Here is a 21,399-nt window from a genome sequence, read left to right on the forward strand (position 1 = left end):
ATGAGAATGACAATGAGAAACCTTGGAGAGGACCGCAGATGTGGGTGACCCCCCACAGGGGAGACCGGATGCAATGGACGTCGAGTGGGTCTAGCATATATTGTGAAAGTCCAGTCCATAGTGGATCTAACATAATAGTGAGAGTCCAGTCCATAGTGGATCTAACATAATAGTGAGAGTCCAGTCCATAGTGGGGCCAGCAGGAGACCATCCCGAGCGGAGACGGGTCAGCAGTGCAGAGATGTCCCCACCGATGCACAGGCGAGCGGTTCACCCCGGGTCCTAACTCTGGACAGCCAGCACTTCATCCATGGCCACCGGACCTGTGCCCCCCCCCCCCCCCCTTCCACAAGGGAGAGGGGGTCAGAGCAGAAACGAAAAGAAACGGTCTAAAAAGGGGTCCCCCCAGGGGAGACCGGATGCAATGGACGTTGAGTGGGTCTAGCATAATATTGTGAAAGTCCAGTCCATAGTGGATCTAACATAATAGTGAGAGTCCAGTCCATAGTGGGGCCAACAGGAGACCATCCCGAGCGGAGACGGGTCAGCAGTGCAGAGATGTCCCCAACCGATGCACAGGCGAGCGGTTCACCCCGGGTCCTAACTCTGGACAGCCAGCACTTCATCCATGGCCACCGGACCTGTGCCCCCCCCCCCCCCCTTCCACAAGGGAGAGGGGGTCAGAGCAGAAACGAAAAGAAACGGTCTAAAAAGGGGTCCCCCCAGGGGAGACCGGATGCAATGGACGTTGAGTGGGTCTAGCATAATATTGTGAAAGTCCAGTCCATAGTGGATCTAACATAATAGTGAGAGTCCAGTCCATAGTGGGGCCAACAGGAGACCATCCCGAGCGGAGACGGGTCAGCAGTGCAGAGATGTCCCCAACCGATGCACAGGCGAGCGGTCCACCCCGGGTCCTAACTCTGGACAGCCAGCACTTCATCCATGGCCACCGGACCTGCGCCCCCCCTTCCACAAGGGAGAGGGGGGCAGAGCAGAAAATAAAATAAACGGCAGATCAACTGGTCTAAAAAGGGGGTCTATTTAAAGGCTAGAGTATACAAATGAGTTTTAAGATGGGACTTAAATGCTTCTACTGAGGTAGCATCTCTAACTGTATTGGGGCTCCAGAGTACTGGAGCCCCAATAGAAAACGCTCTATAGCCCGCAGACTTTTTTTGGGCTCTGGGAACCACTAATAAGCCGGAGTTCTTTGAACGCAGATTGTTAAATCCATAAACACTGCAGCAGCATATTTTTTGCTTTCTATTGCATTGGTAATCTCTTCCGTTATTTCGATTAATGCCATTAATGTTGAAATGTTGGCTCTGTATCCGTATTGGTTGTCTGTGAGTGTTTCATTTTCATTCATGAATTTTTCCAATCTGTTGTTAAACAGTTTTTAAATAATTTTAGAGAATTGTTGAAGAAGAGAAACAGGTCTGTTATTTGCAAACTGGTGTTTGTCTCCAGTCTTATAAATCGGTACGACCTTTGCTATATTAATTTTATCTGAGAATGTGCCTGTTTGAAATGGTAAGTTGCTGATATATATTAAAGGTTCTGAAATCTCTTCCATAACCATTTTTATCGTGTCCATATCAATTCCGTTACAATCAGGCGAGGTCTTGGACTTAAATGTATTCACAATATTGATTATTTCCTCTTTTGTCACACCTTCGAGGAACCCTGAGTGGGGATTTCTGTCTATGGTGTCATTCAAGTCCTCAACTGACTCAGGATCTGGAATATTTTCCTCCAGATTTGGTCCAATGCTCACAAAGTACTTATTGAAACTTTTAACTACTTCGTTCATGTTGTCATTTTTTACATCTGAGAAGTATTTAGGATAATCCTTCTTGGCACTATTTTTAATAATGGTATTTAGGATGCTAATTAAGATACACTAAAAAAACAGTACATTTTACTTGATGTGTAGATAAACAAATATGTCAGGCTGGAAACAGCTTCCCCTTGCCTTGATGTCAACATGATTGTTACGATGCTTAGCCACTGCCTTGCTTTCTGCAAGCTTTAGAGACCAGAAGCCCAAAGATGTCTTTATTCCCCAGTTCGCTAGTCTGCTTAGTTTATCACAAAACTACAGGATGATCTCATACTCCATTACTTATTCATACGATCACAGAGCCTGACGCAACCAGATACTGTACAGCATCAGCAAAAACCGGGTGCTCTGGTAATATGGTAACCAGGCCAGCAGCTAGTCTGTGATAATGACCGACCAGACACGCTGGTATGTTTCTGTACGACGTCCTGCAGAGTCTTTGTTGTCATTGTTTAATTGTATTTATTTATTTTACCTTCGTTATTATTAATTGCTTCTCCCTGGGTGACGTTTGTCAGCAAACACTTGAACCAAGTAGATTATTTCTCAAAATGTCATTCATACGGAATCTGGGCAAATGAATGTTGTTTATACCTACTATGGTCTTAAAGGAAAATGTCACTTTTTTTTTGGAATTTGGAAGTCCATGGAATCTGACATCACATGAACAAAGATAAGACCTTCTGGAGGAAAGTTCTGTGGTCAGATGAAACTAAAATTTAGCTGTTTGGCCACAATACCCAGCAATATGTTTGGAGGAGAAAGGGTGAGACCTTTAATCCCAGGAACACCACGCCTACCGAGTGAGCAAATCTGCTGGGTCAAAAGTATACATACAGCAATGTTAATATTTGCTTACATGTCCTTTGGCAAGTTTCACTGCAATAAGGCGCTTTTGGTAGCCATCCACAAGCTTCTGGTTGAATTTTTGACCACTCCTCTTGACAAAATTGGTGCAGTTCAGCTAAATTTGTTGGTTTTCTGACATGGACTTGTTTCTTTAGCATTGTCCACACGTTTAAGTCAGGACTTTGGGAAGTCCATTCTAAAACCTTCATTCTAGCCTGATTTAGCCATTCCTTTACCAATTTTGCCATGTGTTTGGGGTCATTGTCCTGTTGGAACACCTTACTTGCCAACCTTGAGACCTCCGATACCGGGAGGTGGGGGTGGGGGGGCGTGGTTGGGGGTGGGGGGCGTGGTTAAGAGGGGAATATATTTAAGCTAGAATTCACCAACTCAAGTATTTCATATATATATATATATATATATATATATATATATATATATATATATATATATATATATATAGTATGTATGTATGTATGTATGTATGTATGTATGTATGTATGTATGTATGTATGTATGTATGTATGTATGTATGTATGTATGAAATACTTGACTTTCAGTGAATTCTAGCTATATATATATTAGGGCTGCAACTAACGATTAATTTGATAATCGATTAATCTGTCGATTATTACTTCGATTAATAATCGGATAAAAGAGACAAACTACGTTTCTATCCTTTCCAGTATTTTATTGAAAAAAAAACAGCATACTGGCACCATGTTCTGGACATTGGGGGTGCAGCATACACCAATAATAACACAGAAATTTAACTCATCAGATCAGAACTGAATCTTGTACACGTTTCTGTTGTGAATAATAAAGGATTCATTTTAGGCTGCCTCTGAAGAATAGCATGAAATATTCCAGCACCTTCATAACGTTTAGTTATACTAAAGCGTTACTCAAATCTAAATATATTTATATAGCTTTATCGGGCCCGGCTACATTGATCCATTATGAAACCAACCTGAGATATTTCTGTCCGTTACGTTTATTTCGAAATTGGTAACCGTGCGTTTTCTCTCTCAAAACGGAGTCAAATGTGCCGGAGACACATTATCAGCCCCGCGTTGCAACAAAGGCATAACGTTAACGTTACTCACAAAAAAGCTGAACCCATGAATGCTTGTTGCCACTATGGACTTAAAAAGTTACGTACTGTGAGTTCTTCCCTTTATCCATGGCTCCAACATGTTTCTTCTTCAGGTGCTCCAGAAGCAATGTTGTACTTCTGTGCCATTTTGCAGGAAACGGTCTTCTTTGAAATCTTTAAAGTGAAGTGTTCCCACACTTTTGACGACTTATGTCGTACACTTTTCTCCATTGAAGCAATAACCTCAAGATGTTTCTCCGCTAAACTATCGGTAGTGTTTCCCTGCGCCATTTTTCGAATGTTTCCAGCAAAGGAGACGGCGTCGTCACGTGAGCTGCACATGACCACATCATTGGCTAGTTTACGCCACCGCATGAGACGTAGCCTCAGCGCCGCCCTGGCGCTGTTTTGTACTGTTTTTGTACTTATTTTGATTATTGTTTCTCTTTCTCTGTTTGTAAATGTTGCAGTTTATAAATAAAGGTTTATAAAACAAAAAAAAACAACAAAAAAATAACCGGAAAAAAAAAAAAAAAAAAAAGCCTCTGCGCATGCGGATAGCATAGTTCCAACGAATCGATGACTAAGTTAATCGCCAACTATTTTGGTAATCGATTTTAATCGATTTAATCGATTAGTTGTTGCAGCCCTATATATATATATATATATATATATATATATATATATATATATATATATATATATATATATATATATATATATATATATATATATATATATATATATATATATATTTATTTTATTATACATATAAATAAAATAAATACTTGAATTTCAGTGTTCTGGAGGCTATCCAGTAGATGGCAGTATTGTCCTGTTTAAGAGTGTCACAACATTGCTGTTTACGGCAGACGAACTGCTTTACGGTAGACTAAACGTGACTGCTGTTGTTGTGTGTTGTTACCGCGCTGGGAGGACGTTAATGAAACTGCCTAACAATAAACCCACATAAGAAACCAAGAACTCGCCCTCGATCATTCTACAGTTATGACGTCATTGGGCAGGCACGCTGTTTATATTGTGGGAAAGCGGACGTGAGAACAGGCTGTCCCCACTCAGGTCCGCATTGAGCTGGAGGGGGCGTGGCCTCCAGCTCCGGCTGAATACCGGGAGTTGGTCGGGCGAAAATTTCTGTCGGGAGGTTATCGGGAGAGGCGCTGAATACCGGGAGTCTCCCGGTAAAAACGGGAGGGTTGGCAAGCATGTGGAACACCCAACTGCGCCCAAGACCCAACCTCCGGGCTGATGATTTTAGGTTGTCCTGAAGAATTTGGAGGACAATGCTGAAGAAACAAGTCCATGTCAGAAAACTAACAAATTTAACTGAACTGCACCAATTTTGTCAAGAGGAGTGGTCAAAAATTCAAGCAGAAGCTTGTGGATGGCTACCAAAAGCGCCTTATTGCAGGTAAACTTGCCAAGGGACATGTAAGCAAATATTAACATTGCTGTATGTATACTTTTGACCCAGCAGATTTGCTCACATTTTCAGTAGACCCATAATAAATTCATAAAAGAACCAAACTTCATGAATGTTTTTTGTGACCAACAAGTATGTGCTCCAATCACTCTATCACAACAAAATAAGAGTTGTGGAAATGATTGGAAACTCAAGACAGCCATGACATTATGTTCTTTACAAGTGTATGTACACTTTTTACCACGTCTGTATATATATATATATATTTTCCGTTGCCGCCCCTAAGCTCTGGAACAGCCTTCCCCTCCACATTAGGTCAGCCCAGAGCCTGGGGGTCTTCAAAACCCTCCTTAAGACCTACCTCTTCTCGCTGGCCTTTGACCCGAGCTGAGTCCGCCCACTAGGCCACCATTTCTAGTCCCCCCCCCCACCCCTTCGCTTTAGTTGTATTTTTCAATTTGTTGCACTTTTATTATTATTTTTATTCTGCAAATTTTTAAACGTTTTTTATTCGACCCCTTTTACCGTATTGCATTTGCACTATCTTGTTTAGCACATTAATTGTTTATGTTCTTTGTTTGTTTTTTGTTTTGCTTAGTTTTTTGTTTTTTTGTTTGCTCCATGCTTTTTTTACCTGTAAAGCACTTTGGTTCAATCTAAAAAGTTGTTGAAAATGTGCTATATAAATAAAGTTGACTTGACTTGACTTGACTTGATATATATTTATATATATATATATATATATATATATATATATATATATATATATATATATATATATATATATATATATATATATATATATATATATATATATATATATATATATATATATATATATATATATACATATACACAGTATATATATATTTGCATTCTAATTCTAAGCATTTAAGAAAATATACAGAAAGTGAATACTAATGTAATAAAATCAATTGCCAGGAAAATGATTATGCTGGAATGTCTCCAAATGACACAATTGATCAACTTGTTTTTCCTCTCAAGAAACCATATAAGGAGAACTTGATAGGAAAGCCAATCGAATGCCTCACTGTCTTCCAGTATTCCCCTTGCTGTCTATGTTTGGACAACAATGACAGATAAACGAACAAATCACTTTCCTTGTACTTCTTCTGGGACTCGAGGTTGTTCCAAGATCTGATCTGTTTTGACATGCAGAGGCAGAAGCAGTAGCCAGGTAGCCCCCTCCAACATCTCTCCTTGCATGACTTCATCTGTCTGCAAGTCTGGGGCCCCAAGAAACATTATATGTACACAATTCTGGAAAATAACTTGTTTCCTAGCCAGACACATGTATACTAGGGCAGTTTTTGAATGTATTTTGTGGTGATACTATCATTTGTTGTGCTTCATATTTGTTGTAGTAATTAATATCATATGTCCTTGAATGAGCCTTCACATGATACTTTTACAAATACCATGCATAAAATGTATGTGCCTGTGGGAGTTTGTCATCAATGTTCAGTCAACTATTATTGTATTTTACAGTTGAGCATCACTATGAAAAATTAAAGTTATGTGCTGTTGTCACAACAAAAAAATAAATAATTGCAAATACTTTTCTTACAAGAGGTAAAAGTGAAAACCAACACACTACATTTTCAGTTGTATTATTCCATCACTACAAGCATGTTGAGGCACATTTTTTGACGCAAAACATACAGTCGTGGTCAAAAGTTTACATACACTTGTAAAGAACATAATGTCATGGCTGTCTCGAGTTTCCAATCATTTCTACAACTCTTATTTGTTTGTGATAGAGTGATTGGAGCACATACTTGTTGGTCTCAAAAAACATTCATGAAGTTTGGTTCTTTAATGAATTTATTATGGGTCTACTGAAAATGTGAGCAAATCTGCTGGGTCAAAAGTAAACATTTGGTTACATGTCCCTTGGCAAGTTTCACTAAATAAGGCGCTTTTGGTAGCCATCCACAAGCTTCTGCTTGAATTTTTGACCACTCCTCTTGACAAAATTGGTGCAGTTCAGCTAAATTTGTTGGTTTTCTGACATGGACTTGTTTCTTCAGCATTGTCCACACGTTTAAGTCAGGACTTTGGGAAGGACATTCTAAAACCTTCATTCCAGCTTGATTTAGCCATTCCTTTACCACTTTTGACGTGTGTTTGTGGTCATTGTCCTGTTGGAACATCCAACTGCGCCCAAGACCCAACCTCCGGGCTGATGATTCTAGGTTGTCCTGAAGAATTTGGAGGTAATCCTCCTTTTTCATTGTCACATTTACTCTCTGTAAAGCACCAGTTCCATTGGCAGCAAAACAGGCCCAGAGCATAATACTACCACCACCATGCTTGACGGTAGGATGGTGTTCCTGGGATTAAAGGTCTCACCTTTTCTCCTCCAAACATATTGCTGGGTATTGTGGCCAAACGGCTAAATTTTTGTTTCATCTGACCACAGAACTTTCTTTCAGAAGGTTTTATCTTTGTCCATGTGATGTCAGATAAAACACAACAATGACCCCAAACACATGTCAAAAGTGGTAAAGGAATGGCTAAATCAGGCTAGAATGAAGGTTTTACAATGGCCTTCCCAAAGTCATGACTTAAACGTGTGGACAATGATGAAGAAACAAGTCCATGTCAGAAAACCAACAAATTTAGCCGAACTGCACCAATTTTGTCAAGAGGAGTGGTCAAAAATTCAAGCAGAAGCTTGTGGATGGCTACCAAAAGCGCCTTATTGCAGTGAAACTTGCCAAGGGACATGTAAGCAAATATTAACATTGCTGTTTGTATACTTTTGACCCAGCAGATTTGCTCACATTTTCAGTAGACCCATAATAAATTCATAAAAGAACCAAACTTCATGAAGGTTTTTTGTGACCAACAAGTATGTGCTACAATCACTCTATCACAAACAAATAAGAGTTGTAGAAATTATTGGAAACTCAAGACAGCCTCTTAAAATAATGATCTCAGCAGTCAAAGAAAGTGACTGAAGGGTTTCTACATTATGCTCTTTACAAGTGTATGTATATATATATATATATATATATATATATATATGTATATATACACTACCGTTCAAAAGTTTGGGGTCACATTGAAATGTCCTTATTTTTGAAGGAAAAGCACTGTTCTTTTCAATGAATATAACTTTAAACTAGTCTTAACTTTAAAGAAATACACTCTATACATTGCTAATGTGGTAAATGACTATTCTAGCTGCAAATGTCTGGTTTTTGGTGCAATATCTACATAGGTGTATAGAGGCCCATTTCCAGCAACTATCACTCCAGTGTTCTAATGGTACAATGTGTTTGCTCATTGGTTCAGAAGGCTAATTGATGATTAGAAAACCCTTGGGCTATCATGTTCACACATCTGAAAACAGTTTAGCTCGTTACAGAAGCTACAAAACTGACCTTCCTTTGAGCAGATTGAGTTTCTGGAGCATCACTCAAACAATTTAGTGAAATAGTCTTCATTTCTAAGAACAAGAATAGACTGTCGAGTTTCAGATAAAAGTTCTCTTTTTCTGGCCATTTTGAGCGTTTGATTGACCCCACAAATGTTATGCTCCAGAAACTCAATCTGCTCAAAGGAAGGTCAGTTGTGTAGCTTCTGTAACGAGCTAAACTGTTTTCAGATGTGTGAACATGATAGCGGTAGTTTATATACACACTACTGTTCAAAAGTTTGGGGTCACCCAAACAATTTAGTGAAATAGCCTTCATTTCAAAGAACAAGAATAGACTGTCGAGTTTCAGATGAAAGTTCTCTTTTTCTGGCCATTTTGAGCGTTTAATTGACCCCACAAATGTGATGCTCCAGAAACTCAATCTGCTCAAAGGAAGGTCAGTTGTGTAGCTTCTGTAACGAGCTAAACTGTTTTCAGATGTGTGAACATGATTGCACAAGGGTTTTCTAATCATCAATTAGCCTTCTGAGCCAATGAGCAAACACATTGTACCATTAGAACACTGGAGTGATAGTTGCTGGAAATGGGCCTCTATACACCTATGTAGATATTGCACCAAAAACCAGACATTTGCGGCTAGAATAGTCATTTATGTATAATGTATAGAGTGTATTTCTTTAAAGTTAAGACTAGTTTAAAGTTATCTTCATTGAAAAGTACAGTACTTTTCCTTAAAAAATAAGGACATTTCAATGTGACCCCAAACTTTTGAACGGTATTGTGTATATATATATTGTGTGTGTGTCTATATATGTGTGTGTGTGAGTGTATATGTATACATATATGTGTATGTATGTATAATATATGTATGTATGTGTCAGGGCTGGTAGATTATATGTACATGATCATTGATCGCGATTAATTTTGAGTTCTATCACGGTGATAAGCGTATTTACTCGATCAAACATGGCGGAAATGTCTGTTAAAAGTTACCGCAGTAGTAAACGGTAGGGAAGCAACAATGCTTGGTATTATCCTGCACGGAACAATCCTCCTTTATTGACCATGATCCTGTGTGTGTCTGTAAATGTGTGTGTGTGTGTTTGGGTGCGTGACCGTCTCGTTCCAAAGTCAGTCTTCTCACGACGTAATTAATGTTCAATCGCGTTGTGTCACGTCCCCTTATACAACTGGATGTGCCGCACAGAAGAACAAAATAAAGAAATATGACTAACACTAGCATAGAAGTTGAAACACAACTTAAAGGGAGCAGCTCACCAGTAATTATGCCTCCAATGCGGACTTGCAGGCACTCACAGAACATCTATGTGACCGTATGGGTCCCGACTGGGACAATCAACACACCCACTAATTTAATCAGAAAAGGCATTTTTATATCTAAATATTTTTAATTAGACTTGTTGTTTATATGTCTGCAAATATTCCACTCCTCTTATATAACATGTACTAAAAAAAAAAGGTGTCCCTGCTGTTGGAGTAAGAAGCACAATAGTACCGTAAACCGCTATAAAAAAAAAATCTGCAGACAGGCACTTTTTGTTCTTTTTGTTAGTTTGTGGATGAAAAAAACCAAAAACATTCTGTTCCTCAAATAATCATTAAACTTGTTTTATGTGTTGGTACACATTAGTTTACAGTACCTCAAATTCAAACTGCACTTTAATGTATTTTCATTCAATATACTGTAAGATACAGTATGGTGAGAAGCACTGATGTATACAAGTAATCAAAGAATACAAATAATAATTTACCATTTGAAAGTGTTGTTTAGTAAATGGAATACTCGTCTTACATTATTCACAACACTAATTGATACAGAAAGTTTGTGATGACGAGCAAGAAAAAAAATAACTTTGAGAAAAAAAAGTTGTTTTTCTTTAACCCCTACAAAACGTACCTAAAAAGAAGCAAAACCGTGTCTCTAAAACCAGGTATGGACTGTAGCATGGGTTACATGCATACCGATCTACCTTTCTGCCAGTGGGTGCTCGGTGTGTGTGTATTAGTGTTGTCCCCGATACCAATATTTTGGTACTTTTTGGTACTTTTCTCAATAAAGGGGACCACAAAAATAATCATTATTGGCTTTATTTTAACAAAAATCTTAGGGTACATTAAACATATGTTTCTTATTGCAATTTAGTCCTTAAATAAAATAGTGGACATACAAGACAACTTGTCTTTTCGTAGTAAGTAAACAAACAAAGGCTCCTAAATAGTCTGCAGTAACATATTGTGTCATGTATCATTCTATTATTTTGTCAACATTATTAAGGACAAGTGGTAGAAAATGAATTATTAATCTACTTGTTCATTTACTGTTAATATCTGCTCACGTTCTGTTTCAACATGTTCTATCTACACTTCTGTTACAATGTAATAATCACTTATTTTTCTGTTGTTTGATACTTTACATCAGTTTTGGATGATACCACAAATTTGGGTATTACTCTGATACAGGATCATACATTGGTCATATTCAAAGTCCTCATGTGTCCAGGGACATGTTTCCTGGGTTTATAAACATAATATACATTTTTTTAAAAACGAAAGAAGATTTTGTGATGTTAGAAAATATCGATGTAATCATAGTAGTATCGACTAGATACGCTATTGTACATGGTATCATTACAGTGGATGTTAGGTGTAGATCCACTAATGGCGTTTGTTTATATTGTAGCGTCCCGGAAGAGTTAGTGCTGCAAGGGGTTCTGGGTATTTGTTCTGTTGTGTTTATGTTGTGTTACGGTGCGGATGTTCTCCCGAAATGTGTTTGTCATTCTTGTTTGGTGTGGGTTAACAGTGTGGCGCATATTTGTAACAGTGTTAAAGTTGTTTATACGGACACCCTCAGTGTGACCTGTATGGCTGTTGACCAAGTATGCATTGCATTCACTTGTGTGCGTGAAAAGCCGTAGATATTATGTGACTGGGCCGGCACGCAAAGGCAGTGCCTTTAAGGTTTATTGGCGCTCTGTACTTCTCCCTGCGTCCGTGTACACTGCGGCGTTTTAAAAAGTCATACATTTTACTTTTTGAAACCAATACCGATTATTATGAAACCGATCTCGATAATTTCCGATATTACATTTTAAAGCATTTATCGGCCGATAATATCGGCAGTCCGATATTATCGGACATCTCTAGTGATAACTTTTTTTGCCATATCGCCCAGCCCTAATTTGTGTATATATATGTATATATATATGTGTATGTGTAAATATGTACATAATGACTAGTGTGGAAAAGACTCGGCTGGTACTGTTATTCTTGAAAGCCATCATTGATTTTTTTTGTTTTTGTTTTGTCTTTGGTATTTTTACCAAAAATGATGAAATGTTGTCACTAGAAGTGCTTTACCAACATGTCTTCTTTCTATGCCTTTTTCTTACGCTGTCCTTTTTTTTTACTTGTCTGTCATCAGGATCAGTTCGACAATCTAGACAAACACACTCAGTGGGGAATCGACTTCCTGGACCGATATGCAAAGTTCGTCAAGGAAAGGTTGGACATTGAGCAAAATTACGCCAAGCAGCTACGGTACGAAACACTGACAACACGCATGCTTACGTTGAAATTTAGCTGAGCTCCACACAGCACTGCAGGATTCCTTGTTGTTGCATTTGGGGGATAGTATAACAGTGACATATTTAAAGGGGAACTGCACTCTTTGCAGAGTTTTGCCTATCGTTCACAATCATTATGAGGGACAATAACACACGTCTTTTTTTTTAAAGAATTTTATATATGTGTGGTGTTCGGGTCTGTGGGACCCGTTTTCATTTTTTATTAAAAGAAAAATTATAAAATTAATTAATTTTTCAAACTGAGACTCACTGACTTTGGCTCATTTTCTGTGAAGAACATATAGTGCCTGTGGTCAAGGCTCATATCGTTCAGTTTCGCTCCCACACCAACGGCACAACATCATTTTTACTTCATAAAATAGATTTACTGGTAGTAAGTAAGATACCAAAAGTTCGGAAATTGACACCTAGCCCATTTTGTGTAATCGGTGTTGAAAGCCGGTACTATTTTTCAGTGAGGCGCAGTGATATCTAGTGGGGAGTGGCGCGGTTTTGGTCACATGGACCAATCAGGTAGCAGCTTTATTCTAACAACATACCTGCTATGGCGACGACAACATCCGAGAGTGAAGAGGAACGAAAGACCTCAAAAGTTAGAAAAAAAGTGCGTAAAGAGGAAAATAAAAGATGCTATATGCATCTTTCATCTGTGAACAATGAGGACGTCCAGCACTTCACTCGGACACGGTGGGACACATACAGAAACTATTTAAAACAGTGGCTTTGTCTGCAAGACCAGAACAAGCATCTGGCAGAAATCTATAAACATTGCTCGGATGTAGATTTTGACGCTATTCCTGACGACGCTGGGTTTCACGCAAAATGCTACCGACGTTTTACAGATAAATCTGCATTGTTTTATGCCGAGAAAAGGACCGCACGGGCGGTGGGAGAACCATCTGCAGCCGCAGGTCAGTCAGCAGGCACGTCTGAAACTCCCCGAAAGAAACTTCGATCTCGTTCAGGTTTGCCCGTTGCTTCTGCCGGCCCCGTCCTGCCAGCCATCTGTATAATTTGTCAAAAAGTGGAAAAGTACACTCGTGTAATGGGACCAACAAAGCAGCACTGGCAGAATTCCTCTTTGTTGCATGGCGAGATGCTGATCTCACCATTTTGGGCAGGGACTTCAGCTTGTACATAGCACATGGAGAACTGTGTCACTGTGTTACTGTGAAAGAGGGTTCACAAACTGTCAGTGCTGTTCACGAACTGACATGTGACCATGAGGAATGTGACACTAGGGTGTTTTTACATGCACAGCATGCTGCACAAGAACATCAAACTGTTGTCATCAAAAGCCCTGACACTGATGTGGCAGTGATTGCTGTAAGTCTTCAAAGAGCTTTACAGTGTAGCTTGTATTTTTTCACGGGAGTAGGCAACAGAACGAGGATCATAGACGTGGCTAAGGTGGCAGCAGCTCTTGGCAACAGTGTTTGTTCTGCACTCATTGGCATCCATACCTTCACAGGTTGTGACTCGACCAGTGCCTTTCATGGCAAGGGCAAAAGGAAGACATTTTCTCTTGCTTGTCAGAAAGACGAATACCTGACTGCGTTCTCAAATCTGGGCAGCAGTTTTAACCTTGACCAGTCTACGTTCAAAACACTGAGCAAATATGTGTGCCACCTGTATGGACAGGCATCTGCCAAAGACGTGAACGATGCAAGATACAAAGCATTCTGTATGGCATCGTCAGCTTTGCCAGAACTGTCCATTCCCCCAACAAGTGATGCCCTCCACCAACACTGCAAAAGGGCAAACTACCAAGCAGCAGTAATGCGACATTCCCTGACTGGTATGATGTGTGCCCCTTCACCCATTGGCAATGGATGGTACATTGAGGATGGGGAGTTAACAGTAAGATGGATGACTAGAAATCCTGCCCCAGATAGTGTGCTGCAGGTAGTCCACTGTGGTTGCAAGACAAGCAAATGTGAAACAGAAAGATGTTCATGTATGTCTGCAAAAATGTCTTGTACTGATTTATGTCACTGCCAGAACTGTGGAAATGTTTCAAAGGAAACAGAAGAAAGAGGTGCATGGATGATGACACAGATGAAAGTGATATTGATGAGTAATTACGCACCATGTCACCATGTAAAATTTGCCACTTTTGTTTCTTTATCAAGATGTTTGATTATCGAGATGCCACACTGCCATTTTAACGGTAAAGCTTAAATAATGTCTGTATTACCTTTTTTTTCAAATTTGTTTTGGTCTTTTGTGTGTGTTTGTGTGTGTGTGTGTGGGGGGGGGGGGGGGGTATAAATGACACATGCTGTGAAACAATTTGCTACTTTAATAAATATTTATCATATTTTATACCAATTTGGGCCTTTACTGCATCTATTTTAATCTTGTCCATTTTTGCCTTATTCCAGTTTTGGGGTGCATGGTAATATTTTGCTAGATTTTAAGCCACTTTTGGCCACGGTGTGTTACTTCTTTTGTACCTTTGATTACATAGAAGGTTGTGACATTTTTTTAATGTATGATACATAAGCTTTTAGCTAAATTTAATAAGTGTGTGCTTCATTGTGCTGGGGCAAATCACTTCAGTTGAATCGTTTTTTAAGAAATTTGCTACATTTCATGATCTAAATTCACATATGAGTATACTAAGGCACCAATATTTGTTTCAGATGTTAGGTATATGTATTTATGATATTTGAGAAAGATTTTGTGTTGCCAAAATGAATAAGACATATTTTACAAGCCAAAACTGCAGCACAAGATTTTCGTTTTTTGTGATTTACCTCTATATACATTTCTGGCTTGTGACAAAATTTGGCTAGGTATCATGTTCTGAACTTTTAACCCAAAGTCCAGAAGGGTATTATCTATGCAAAAATGCATTGAACAAGTTGTGCTTAGACGTGGGAGCGAAATTCATTTTCTAGGCACTTTTTCTCATGTCAGCTCACCGTCTAATATATCAGAATACATATTTAATGACCACACACCATACACCCCCCCTACACATTTCTATTACATATAAGATGTAATAGAAGTGTGGAAATTGATGTTCTGTGTACCGCACACACACACACACACACACACACACACACACACACACACACACACACACACACACACACACACACACACACACACACACACACACACACACACACACAGCAGGCCTAGACAGGAGGAGGACAGAGTGTAGGTACACAGAACATCAGAGGGTCAAATGTGCGAGAAAATGAGAGCAGACAGTGTTGACCAACAATGTTGCAACCTTGAGTGGGAACCGTTTAAAGTTTTTATTAAAAGAAAAATGATACAATTAATTAATTTTTTAAACTGAGACTGACTGACTTTGGCTCATTTTCTGTGAAGAACATATATCAGAATACATATTTAATGACCACACACCATACACCCCCCTACACATTTCTATTACATATAAGATGTCCCCCCCCCGCCCCCCCCCCCCCCCCCCCACACACACACACACACACACACACGGCAGGCAGAGACAGGAGGAGGACAGAGTGTAGGCACACAGAACATCAGAGGGTCAAATGTGCGAGAAAATGAGAGCAGACAGTGTTGACAAACAATGTTGCAACACACACTCACACACACACACACACACACACACACACACACACACACACACACACACACACACACACACACACACACACACACACACACACACACACACACACACACACACACACAGCAGGCCTAGACAGGAGGAGGACAGAGTGTAGGTACACAGAACATCAGAGGGTCAAATGTGCGAGAAAATGAGAGCAGACAGTGTTGACCAACAATGTTGCAACACACACACACACACACACACACACAGCAGGCCTAGACAGGAGGAGGACAGAGTGTAGGTACACAGAACATCAGAGGGTCAAATGTGCGAGAAAATGAGAGCAGACAGTGTTAACCAACAATGTTGCAACCTTGTGTGGGAACCGCAGGTGCAGAAACACAAAAGAAGAATCCCTGTGGGATGCAGAAACTGGCAGATAAATTTTTCCGTGCAACGTTCATATTGTTGTTACTCAGCCAGCGTTTGTGGGTCTAATGGACCCGTTGCATTTTGTGGCTTTTAATGCCTCACAATCAAACACTTTTTTGTTAAAATACTGAACAGATGTTTATTGGGATAAAGTAAACATCTGTTCAGTATTCAAAGCCCTCTAAAACAACTTCAAAACTCTCCATCAACCTGTTATTTACCTGCTGCAAGTATATATACATAATGTAGTAACAGACACATTCATAACAATGTATAATATGTACAATATTTACCATATTTTGGTCATTTTATTCACGACCTTATGTTTTTTCCTCAGCGCATTTATTTCCGTTCCCATAGCAACACCCGTCTGACTTCCGGCAACAAATGTGTGTTCTTACTTCTGGAAAAAAAAAACGGGTGTGTGTTCTAATCATGACAAAATTGGTAACAGACAACAAAGACGACCATTTTTGATCAAATGAGGATTCCCAACCTTTTTTTTTTTTTTAAACTGAATATGTGGAGGATGAACTTAGCGAGCGCGAAGAGAGGCTGAAACATCGGAGCAGACGTAAGCCGAGAGAGTGAGTTTGGCGTGTTTTGACGCTGTAAATGTGGAACTTTGAGCCAAGCTATGCCGACATAAATGGAATGCTTACCCAACTAAATCGGACCTAGAACAAACTGATTATTACAATTTAGAATGCAAAAAAAACAAAAGTTTGTCTTCTTGTCTCTCATAGGGACTGTGAACAATAGGTAACATTCCCCCCAAAAAGTGCAGTTCCCCTGTAAGGAATGTATTTCTGAATCTCTTCATAATTTTGAATATTAGAGTTCTTACCGGATTACGGCGTGGCGAAGTTGGTAGAGTGGCCGTGCCAGCAATCGGAGTGTTGCTGGTTACTGGGGTTCAATCCCCACCTTCTACCATCCTAGTCACGTCCGTTGTGTCCTTGGGCAAGACACTTCACCCTTGCTCCTGATGGCTGCTGGTTAGCGCCTTGCATGGCAGCTCCTGCCATCAGTGTGTGAATGTGTGTGTGAATGGGTAAATGTGGAAATACTGTCAAAGCGCTTTGAGTACCTTGAAGGTAGAAAAGTGCTATACAAGTATAACCCATTATTAAAAACGGATGTTCAGTATCTCATGAAATTTGATACATTTTCCAAAAGATCATTATTTTAACTTACTGGTTCGCGCTTTAATCAGCTAGCGGACTGCAAAAACTTCTTAAGTAAGTAAGTACATTTTATCTATCAAGTGCTTTTCACAGATAAAATCACAAAGCGCTGTACAAAACATAGGTGAAGTAAAACAACAATTCAATTAACAAAACAGGGGCAACATCATAAAAAGGATACAAAGTGGATTAAAAATGATAGTTAAAAGGTGCATGAACTAAAAGCTTTACTAAAAAGAGAAGTTTTGAAATGTTTCTTAAAAGTTTCAACACTGTCAAGATCACGGAGGGACTGGTGCAAATTGTTCCAGCCATAGCCTGGAATGCCAGGTCTCCACAGGTTTTAAAAGGAGTTTTTGGGATCTTTAGAAGACCCTGGCCTGAAGACCGGAGCCTGCATCCTGAGGAGTAGGGGCGTAGCAAGTCAGTGATGTACTGAGGGGCCCCACCATGCAACGCACGCAATGTCAGGACTAAAATCTTAAACTCAATGCGGAATTTAACGGGAAGCCAATGAAGACTGGATAAAATGGGGGTGATATCAATCAATCAATCAATCAATGTTTACTTATATAGCCCCAAATTTACGAGTGTCTCAAAGGGCTGCACAAGCCACAACGACATCCTCGGCTCAGATGCCACATCAGGGCAAGGAAAAACTCAACCCAATGGGATAACAATGAGAAACCTTGGAGGGGACCGCAGATATGGGCTGTTCTGGCAGCGGCATTTCGTACAGTCTGAAGTCCCTTTAGCGTTGACTTGTTGAAGAGAGTGAAAAGAGAATTGCAATACCAATGCGAGAGGAAATGAACATGTGAATCATCATTTCAAGATCCAATTTTGACAACAAATTTCTCACTTTAGAAATATTTCTGAGAGGATAAAAACAGTTTTTGGTCAGTTGACGACAGTGACCCTCCGCAGACATTGACTGATCAAACACAACGCCAAGGTTTCTGAGGCTGCTTTTAACAGATGCACCCAGAGCATCAAGGGAGTTCTTGATCAGGGGGATCTTTTTATCGGGAGCAATTATCAGACTTTCCGTTTTGTTTGAATTTATCTGGAGGAAATTTGAGGACAACCAGTTTCTAATAGAGGATACGCACTCCAAGAACTCAGATACAAAGTGAAACTCTGAATCATTGAAGAAGCATAACAGTTGAATATCATCTGCATAGAAATGATAAGAAACATTTTTAAAACTACTGATCAACCTCCCAAGCGGCCTCGATACAACACAAATAAAACAGGCCCCAGAACAGAACCCTTGTGATCCTTCAATTGGTCTTTAAACCCCACAAATCAAATAAATGATGTTCAATATTCTGATTTATTGTGAGACACCTGCATAAATACATTTAATACAGCTATAATTTCTAACAACTAAACTGAAATTATCAATAAAGAATCGTTGAAGTCCTAAAATTAGCACAGCAACCCAAGCAGCTGGATCAGTAGCGTTGGATTGTCTTAGCCTGATTTAGTCCCATTTAATTCTGCCCATAAACTGTCACTATATGTTAGCACGTGTCCCTGTACCAATGCTACACTGACTGCCTGTAGCTGCATCACTCAAGAGTTCAATCCTGCATGCACTTTGTTATACTTTTGTTTTTGTAGCCGCTCGCATTTTGACAGATCGCTGGCTATCGGAACGTAGTTTGCATGAAACCGGCATGTTCCAAGTCCCAAGTGGACAGTGAAAATGAGCAATTTCAAGAAAATTGGACTGAATCGTTTGTACTTATTCTCTCTTCAACGACCACGAGAGCTGTGCGCTTGTAATAGTGCTAATATAGCATGAGTAATAACCTGGGATTAATCATGATTAATCCCAGGTTATTACTCACTTGCATACTTTAAATTAGTTAAAAAAAGATTTGGAAGCAAATGCGATTTTATTGTGAGAATGTCATACAGTGTTTCTGGGTGTTGTTGATAAATGGCCTCCGCTTTGCATAGTAGAGTTTTAACTCGCACTTACAGATGTAGCGACAAACTGTAGTTACTGACAGTGGTATTTGAAGTGTTCTTGATCCCACGTGGTGATATCCTTTACACACTGATGTCGCTTTTTGATGCAGTACGGCCTGAGGGATCGAAGGTCCGTTAACCTCTTAAGGCCCAAGCTGTTTGTTTACATGCTTTTTTTATTTCTCTTTGCTATTTGGGCTTATTGGACCCTAATTAGAATAAAAACTAAGAATCATCTTTTGATATGATGTACTTAGTCCATAAGTACACAAACGTGTACTTCATGTTTAGTGACATGCTAATTCTTATTTTTACACTTTTTTTTTTCCCAATTGCATTGTATGTTGTACTCTTCTGACACCACCAGATGGCAGTATAAGTGTCCACATAAGCGGCCATAAGACCCCAATTCAGTAGTGTACACAATTTTGGAAATAAGAGCTAAAAGGTGCTGTCCACGCATGTGGCCACTAAGCCTTTAGAGGTTTTAATATGCCAGGAGACTATACAGCTGTTATAAAGATGTCAAATTTAAAATGGCATAATGAGACAAATAACGGGAGTTTTGAAGAAATAATTACTCAACATTCAGAGGTGAGAACAACACAATTAAAAGCACTGAAATGGGCTTATCAAGCTGCAAGTAGGAATCTTGCAACTTTATCTACTTTAATAAAAGGACCTCATTGAAAAAAATATTTATGAGGCTCCATGATTTGAGTACCCCTGACATGATGTCATGAGAAAAATCTGAATCATTGCTAATAATAAGTTAATAACGCAAAGATTATAATGTTTTATACAGCCCTTTTGTTTGAAATAACTCACAAGCACATTTTGAGGAACCCATTTGTGATTTCTGCTTATGCAACCTTATTTCCATAACATGCGCCTTATTTCCTGTCTTTCTTTTTCCATCAGGAACTTAGTAAAGAAATACCTTCCAAAACGCTCTAAGGAGGAGGAACCGAGGTGAGTATTCTTGAGTATTTTGTATGTTTTCCTTTTGCAGGAGAATTGACTCACCTAATTAAGACTGACGCAGCTATGTTGTGATGGACACATTTCATAGGAGAAACGGTGAAGTTACCACTTTTCATCATTTTAATTTTGTAGTAATAATAATAATAATATAAATAATAATAGATTTTATTTGTAAAAAGCACTTTACATTGAGTAAACAACCTCAAAGTGCTACATTGTATTAAAAAAATAAAATAAAAATAAATAAATAAATAAAATAAAAATAAAAAGATAATACAAAAAATACAAATAAATAAAAATAAAAACTAGAACAGCCAAATAGCTAAAACTAGTATGCATATATCTAAAAAAAGGCCTTTTTAAAAAGAAATGTTTTTAAGCCTTTTTTAAAAGCATCTCAGGTGGTCTAGGAGAGCGTTCCACAGGCTGGAGTAAAACATGCTTGAAACTAGAATATCAACTGTTGCAAAGCTGTGTCATCAACACTCACAAGTATACAACTGCTTTTTTAAAGTAATAATTTCTTACTTCAAGCATAAAAAAAAAAATCATGATGCCGAGCGCATATCATTATGTCAAGATAATGGCATTAGCGTTTACTTAATTTAAGAATATTTTTCAACATATTGAGCAAAAAGTTCTCTGTTTTTTTTCTACCAAGAAAAATGCACTTATTTTTAATGAGAGTATACTTATTTTAAGGTATTTTGGGGTTCATTGAGGTTAGCTAATTTTACTTGTTTTGGAAAGTCTTGACAAGCCGAATTTTCTTGTTCTATTGGCAGATAATTTTGCTTAGTTCAAATAAAATACCCCTCATTTTTGTATTTTTTGTTGTTGTTTTTGAACACTGACTTTTTGCAGTGTGTATATATATATATATATATATATATATATATATATATATATATATATATATATATATATATATATATAAATGTCACATGTTAAATATTAACTGTCAGTTTACTGTACTGTGCAAACTTTACTACTTTATGAGTACGTATTTTCTATTGT

General features: G+C 38.7%; 1 protein-coding gene across 4 annotated transcripts in view; it reads left to right on the plus strand.

The window, feature by feature from the left end:
• Window positions 1–21,399, plus strand: part of fnbp1l (formin binding protein 1-like) — a 157,853-nt gene that overhangs the window by 102,138 nt on the left and 34,316 nt on the right. For all 4 annotated transcript variants that reach the window (XM_062028532.1, XM_062028530.1, XM_062028529.1 and 1 more), the window contains exons 2-3: window positions 12,084–12,199; window positions 20,320–20,370. Coding sequence is in view for 3 of the 4 variants with exons in the window: in XM_062028530.1 (XP_061884514.1) it covers window positions 12,084–12,199; window positions 20,320–20,370 (167 nt within the window). In the remaining variant the exon portion in view is untranslated. The remainder of the gene's footprint in view (window positions 1–12,083; window positions 12,200–20,319; window positions 20,371–21,399) is intronic.

The sequence above is a fragment of the Entelurus aequoreus genome, linkage group LG19, assembly GCF_033978785.1.
Source record: "Entelurus aequoreus isolate RoL-2023_Sb linkage group LG19, RoL_Eaeq_v1.1, whole genome shotgun sequence".
Classification (NCBI taxonomy): Eukaryota; Metazoa; Chordata; class Actinopteri; order Syngnathiformes; family Syngnathidae; genus Entelurus; species Entelurus aequoreus.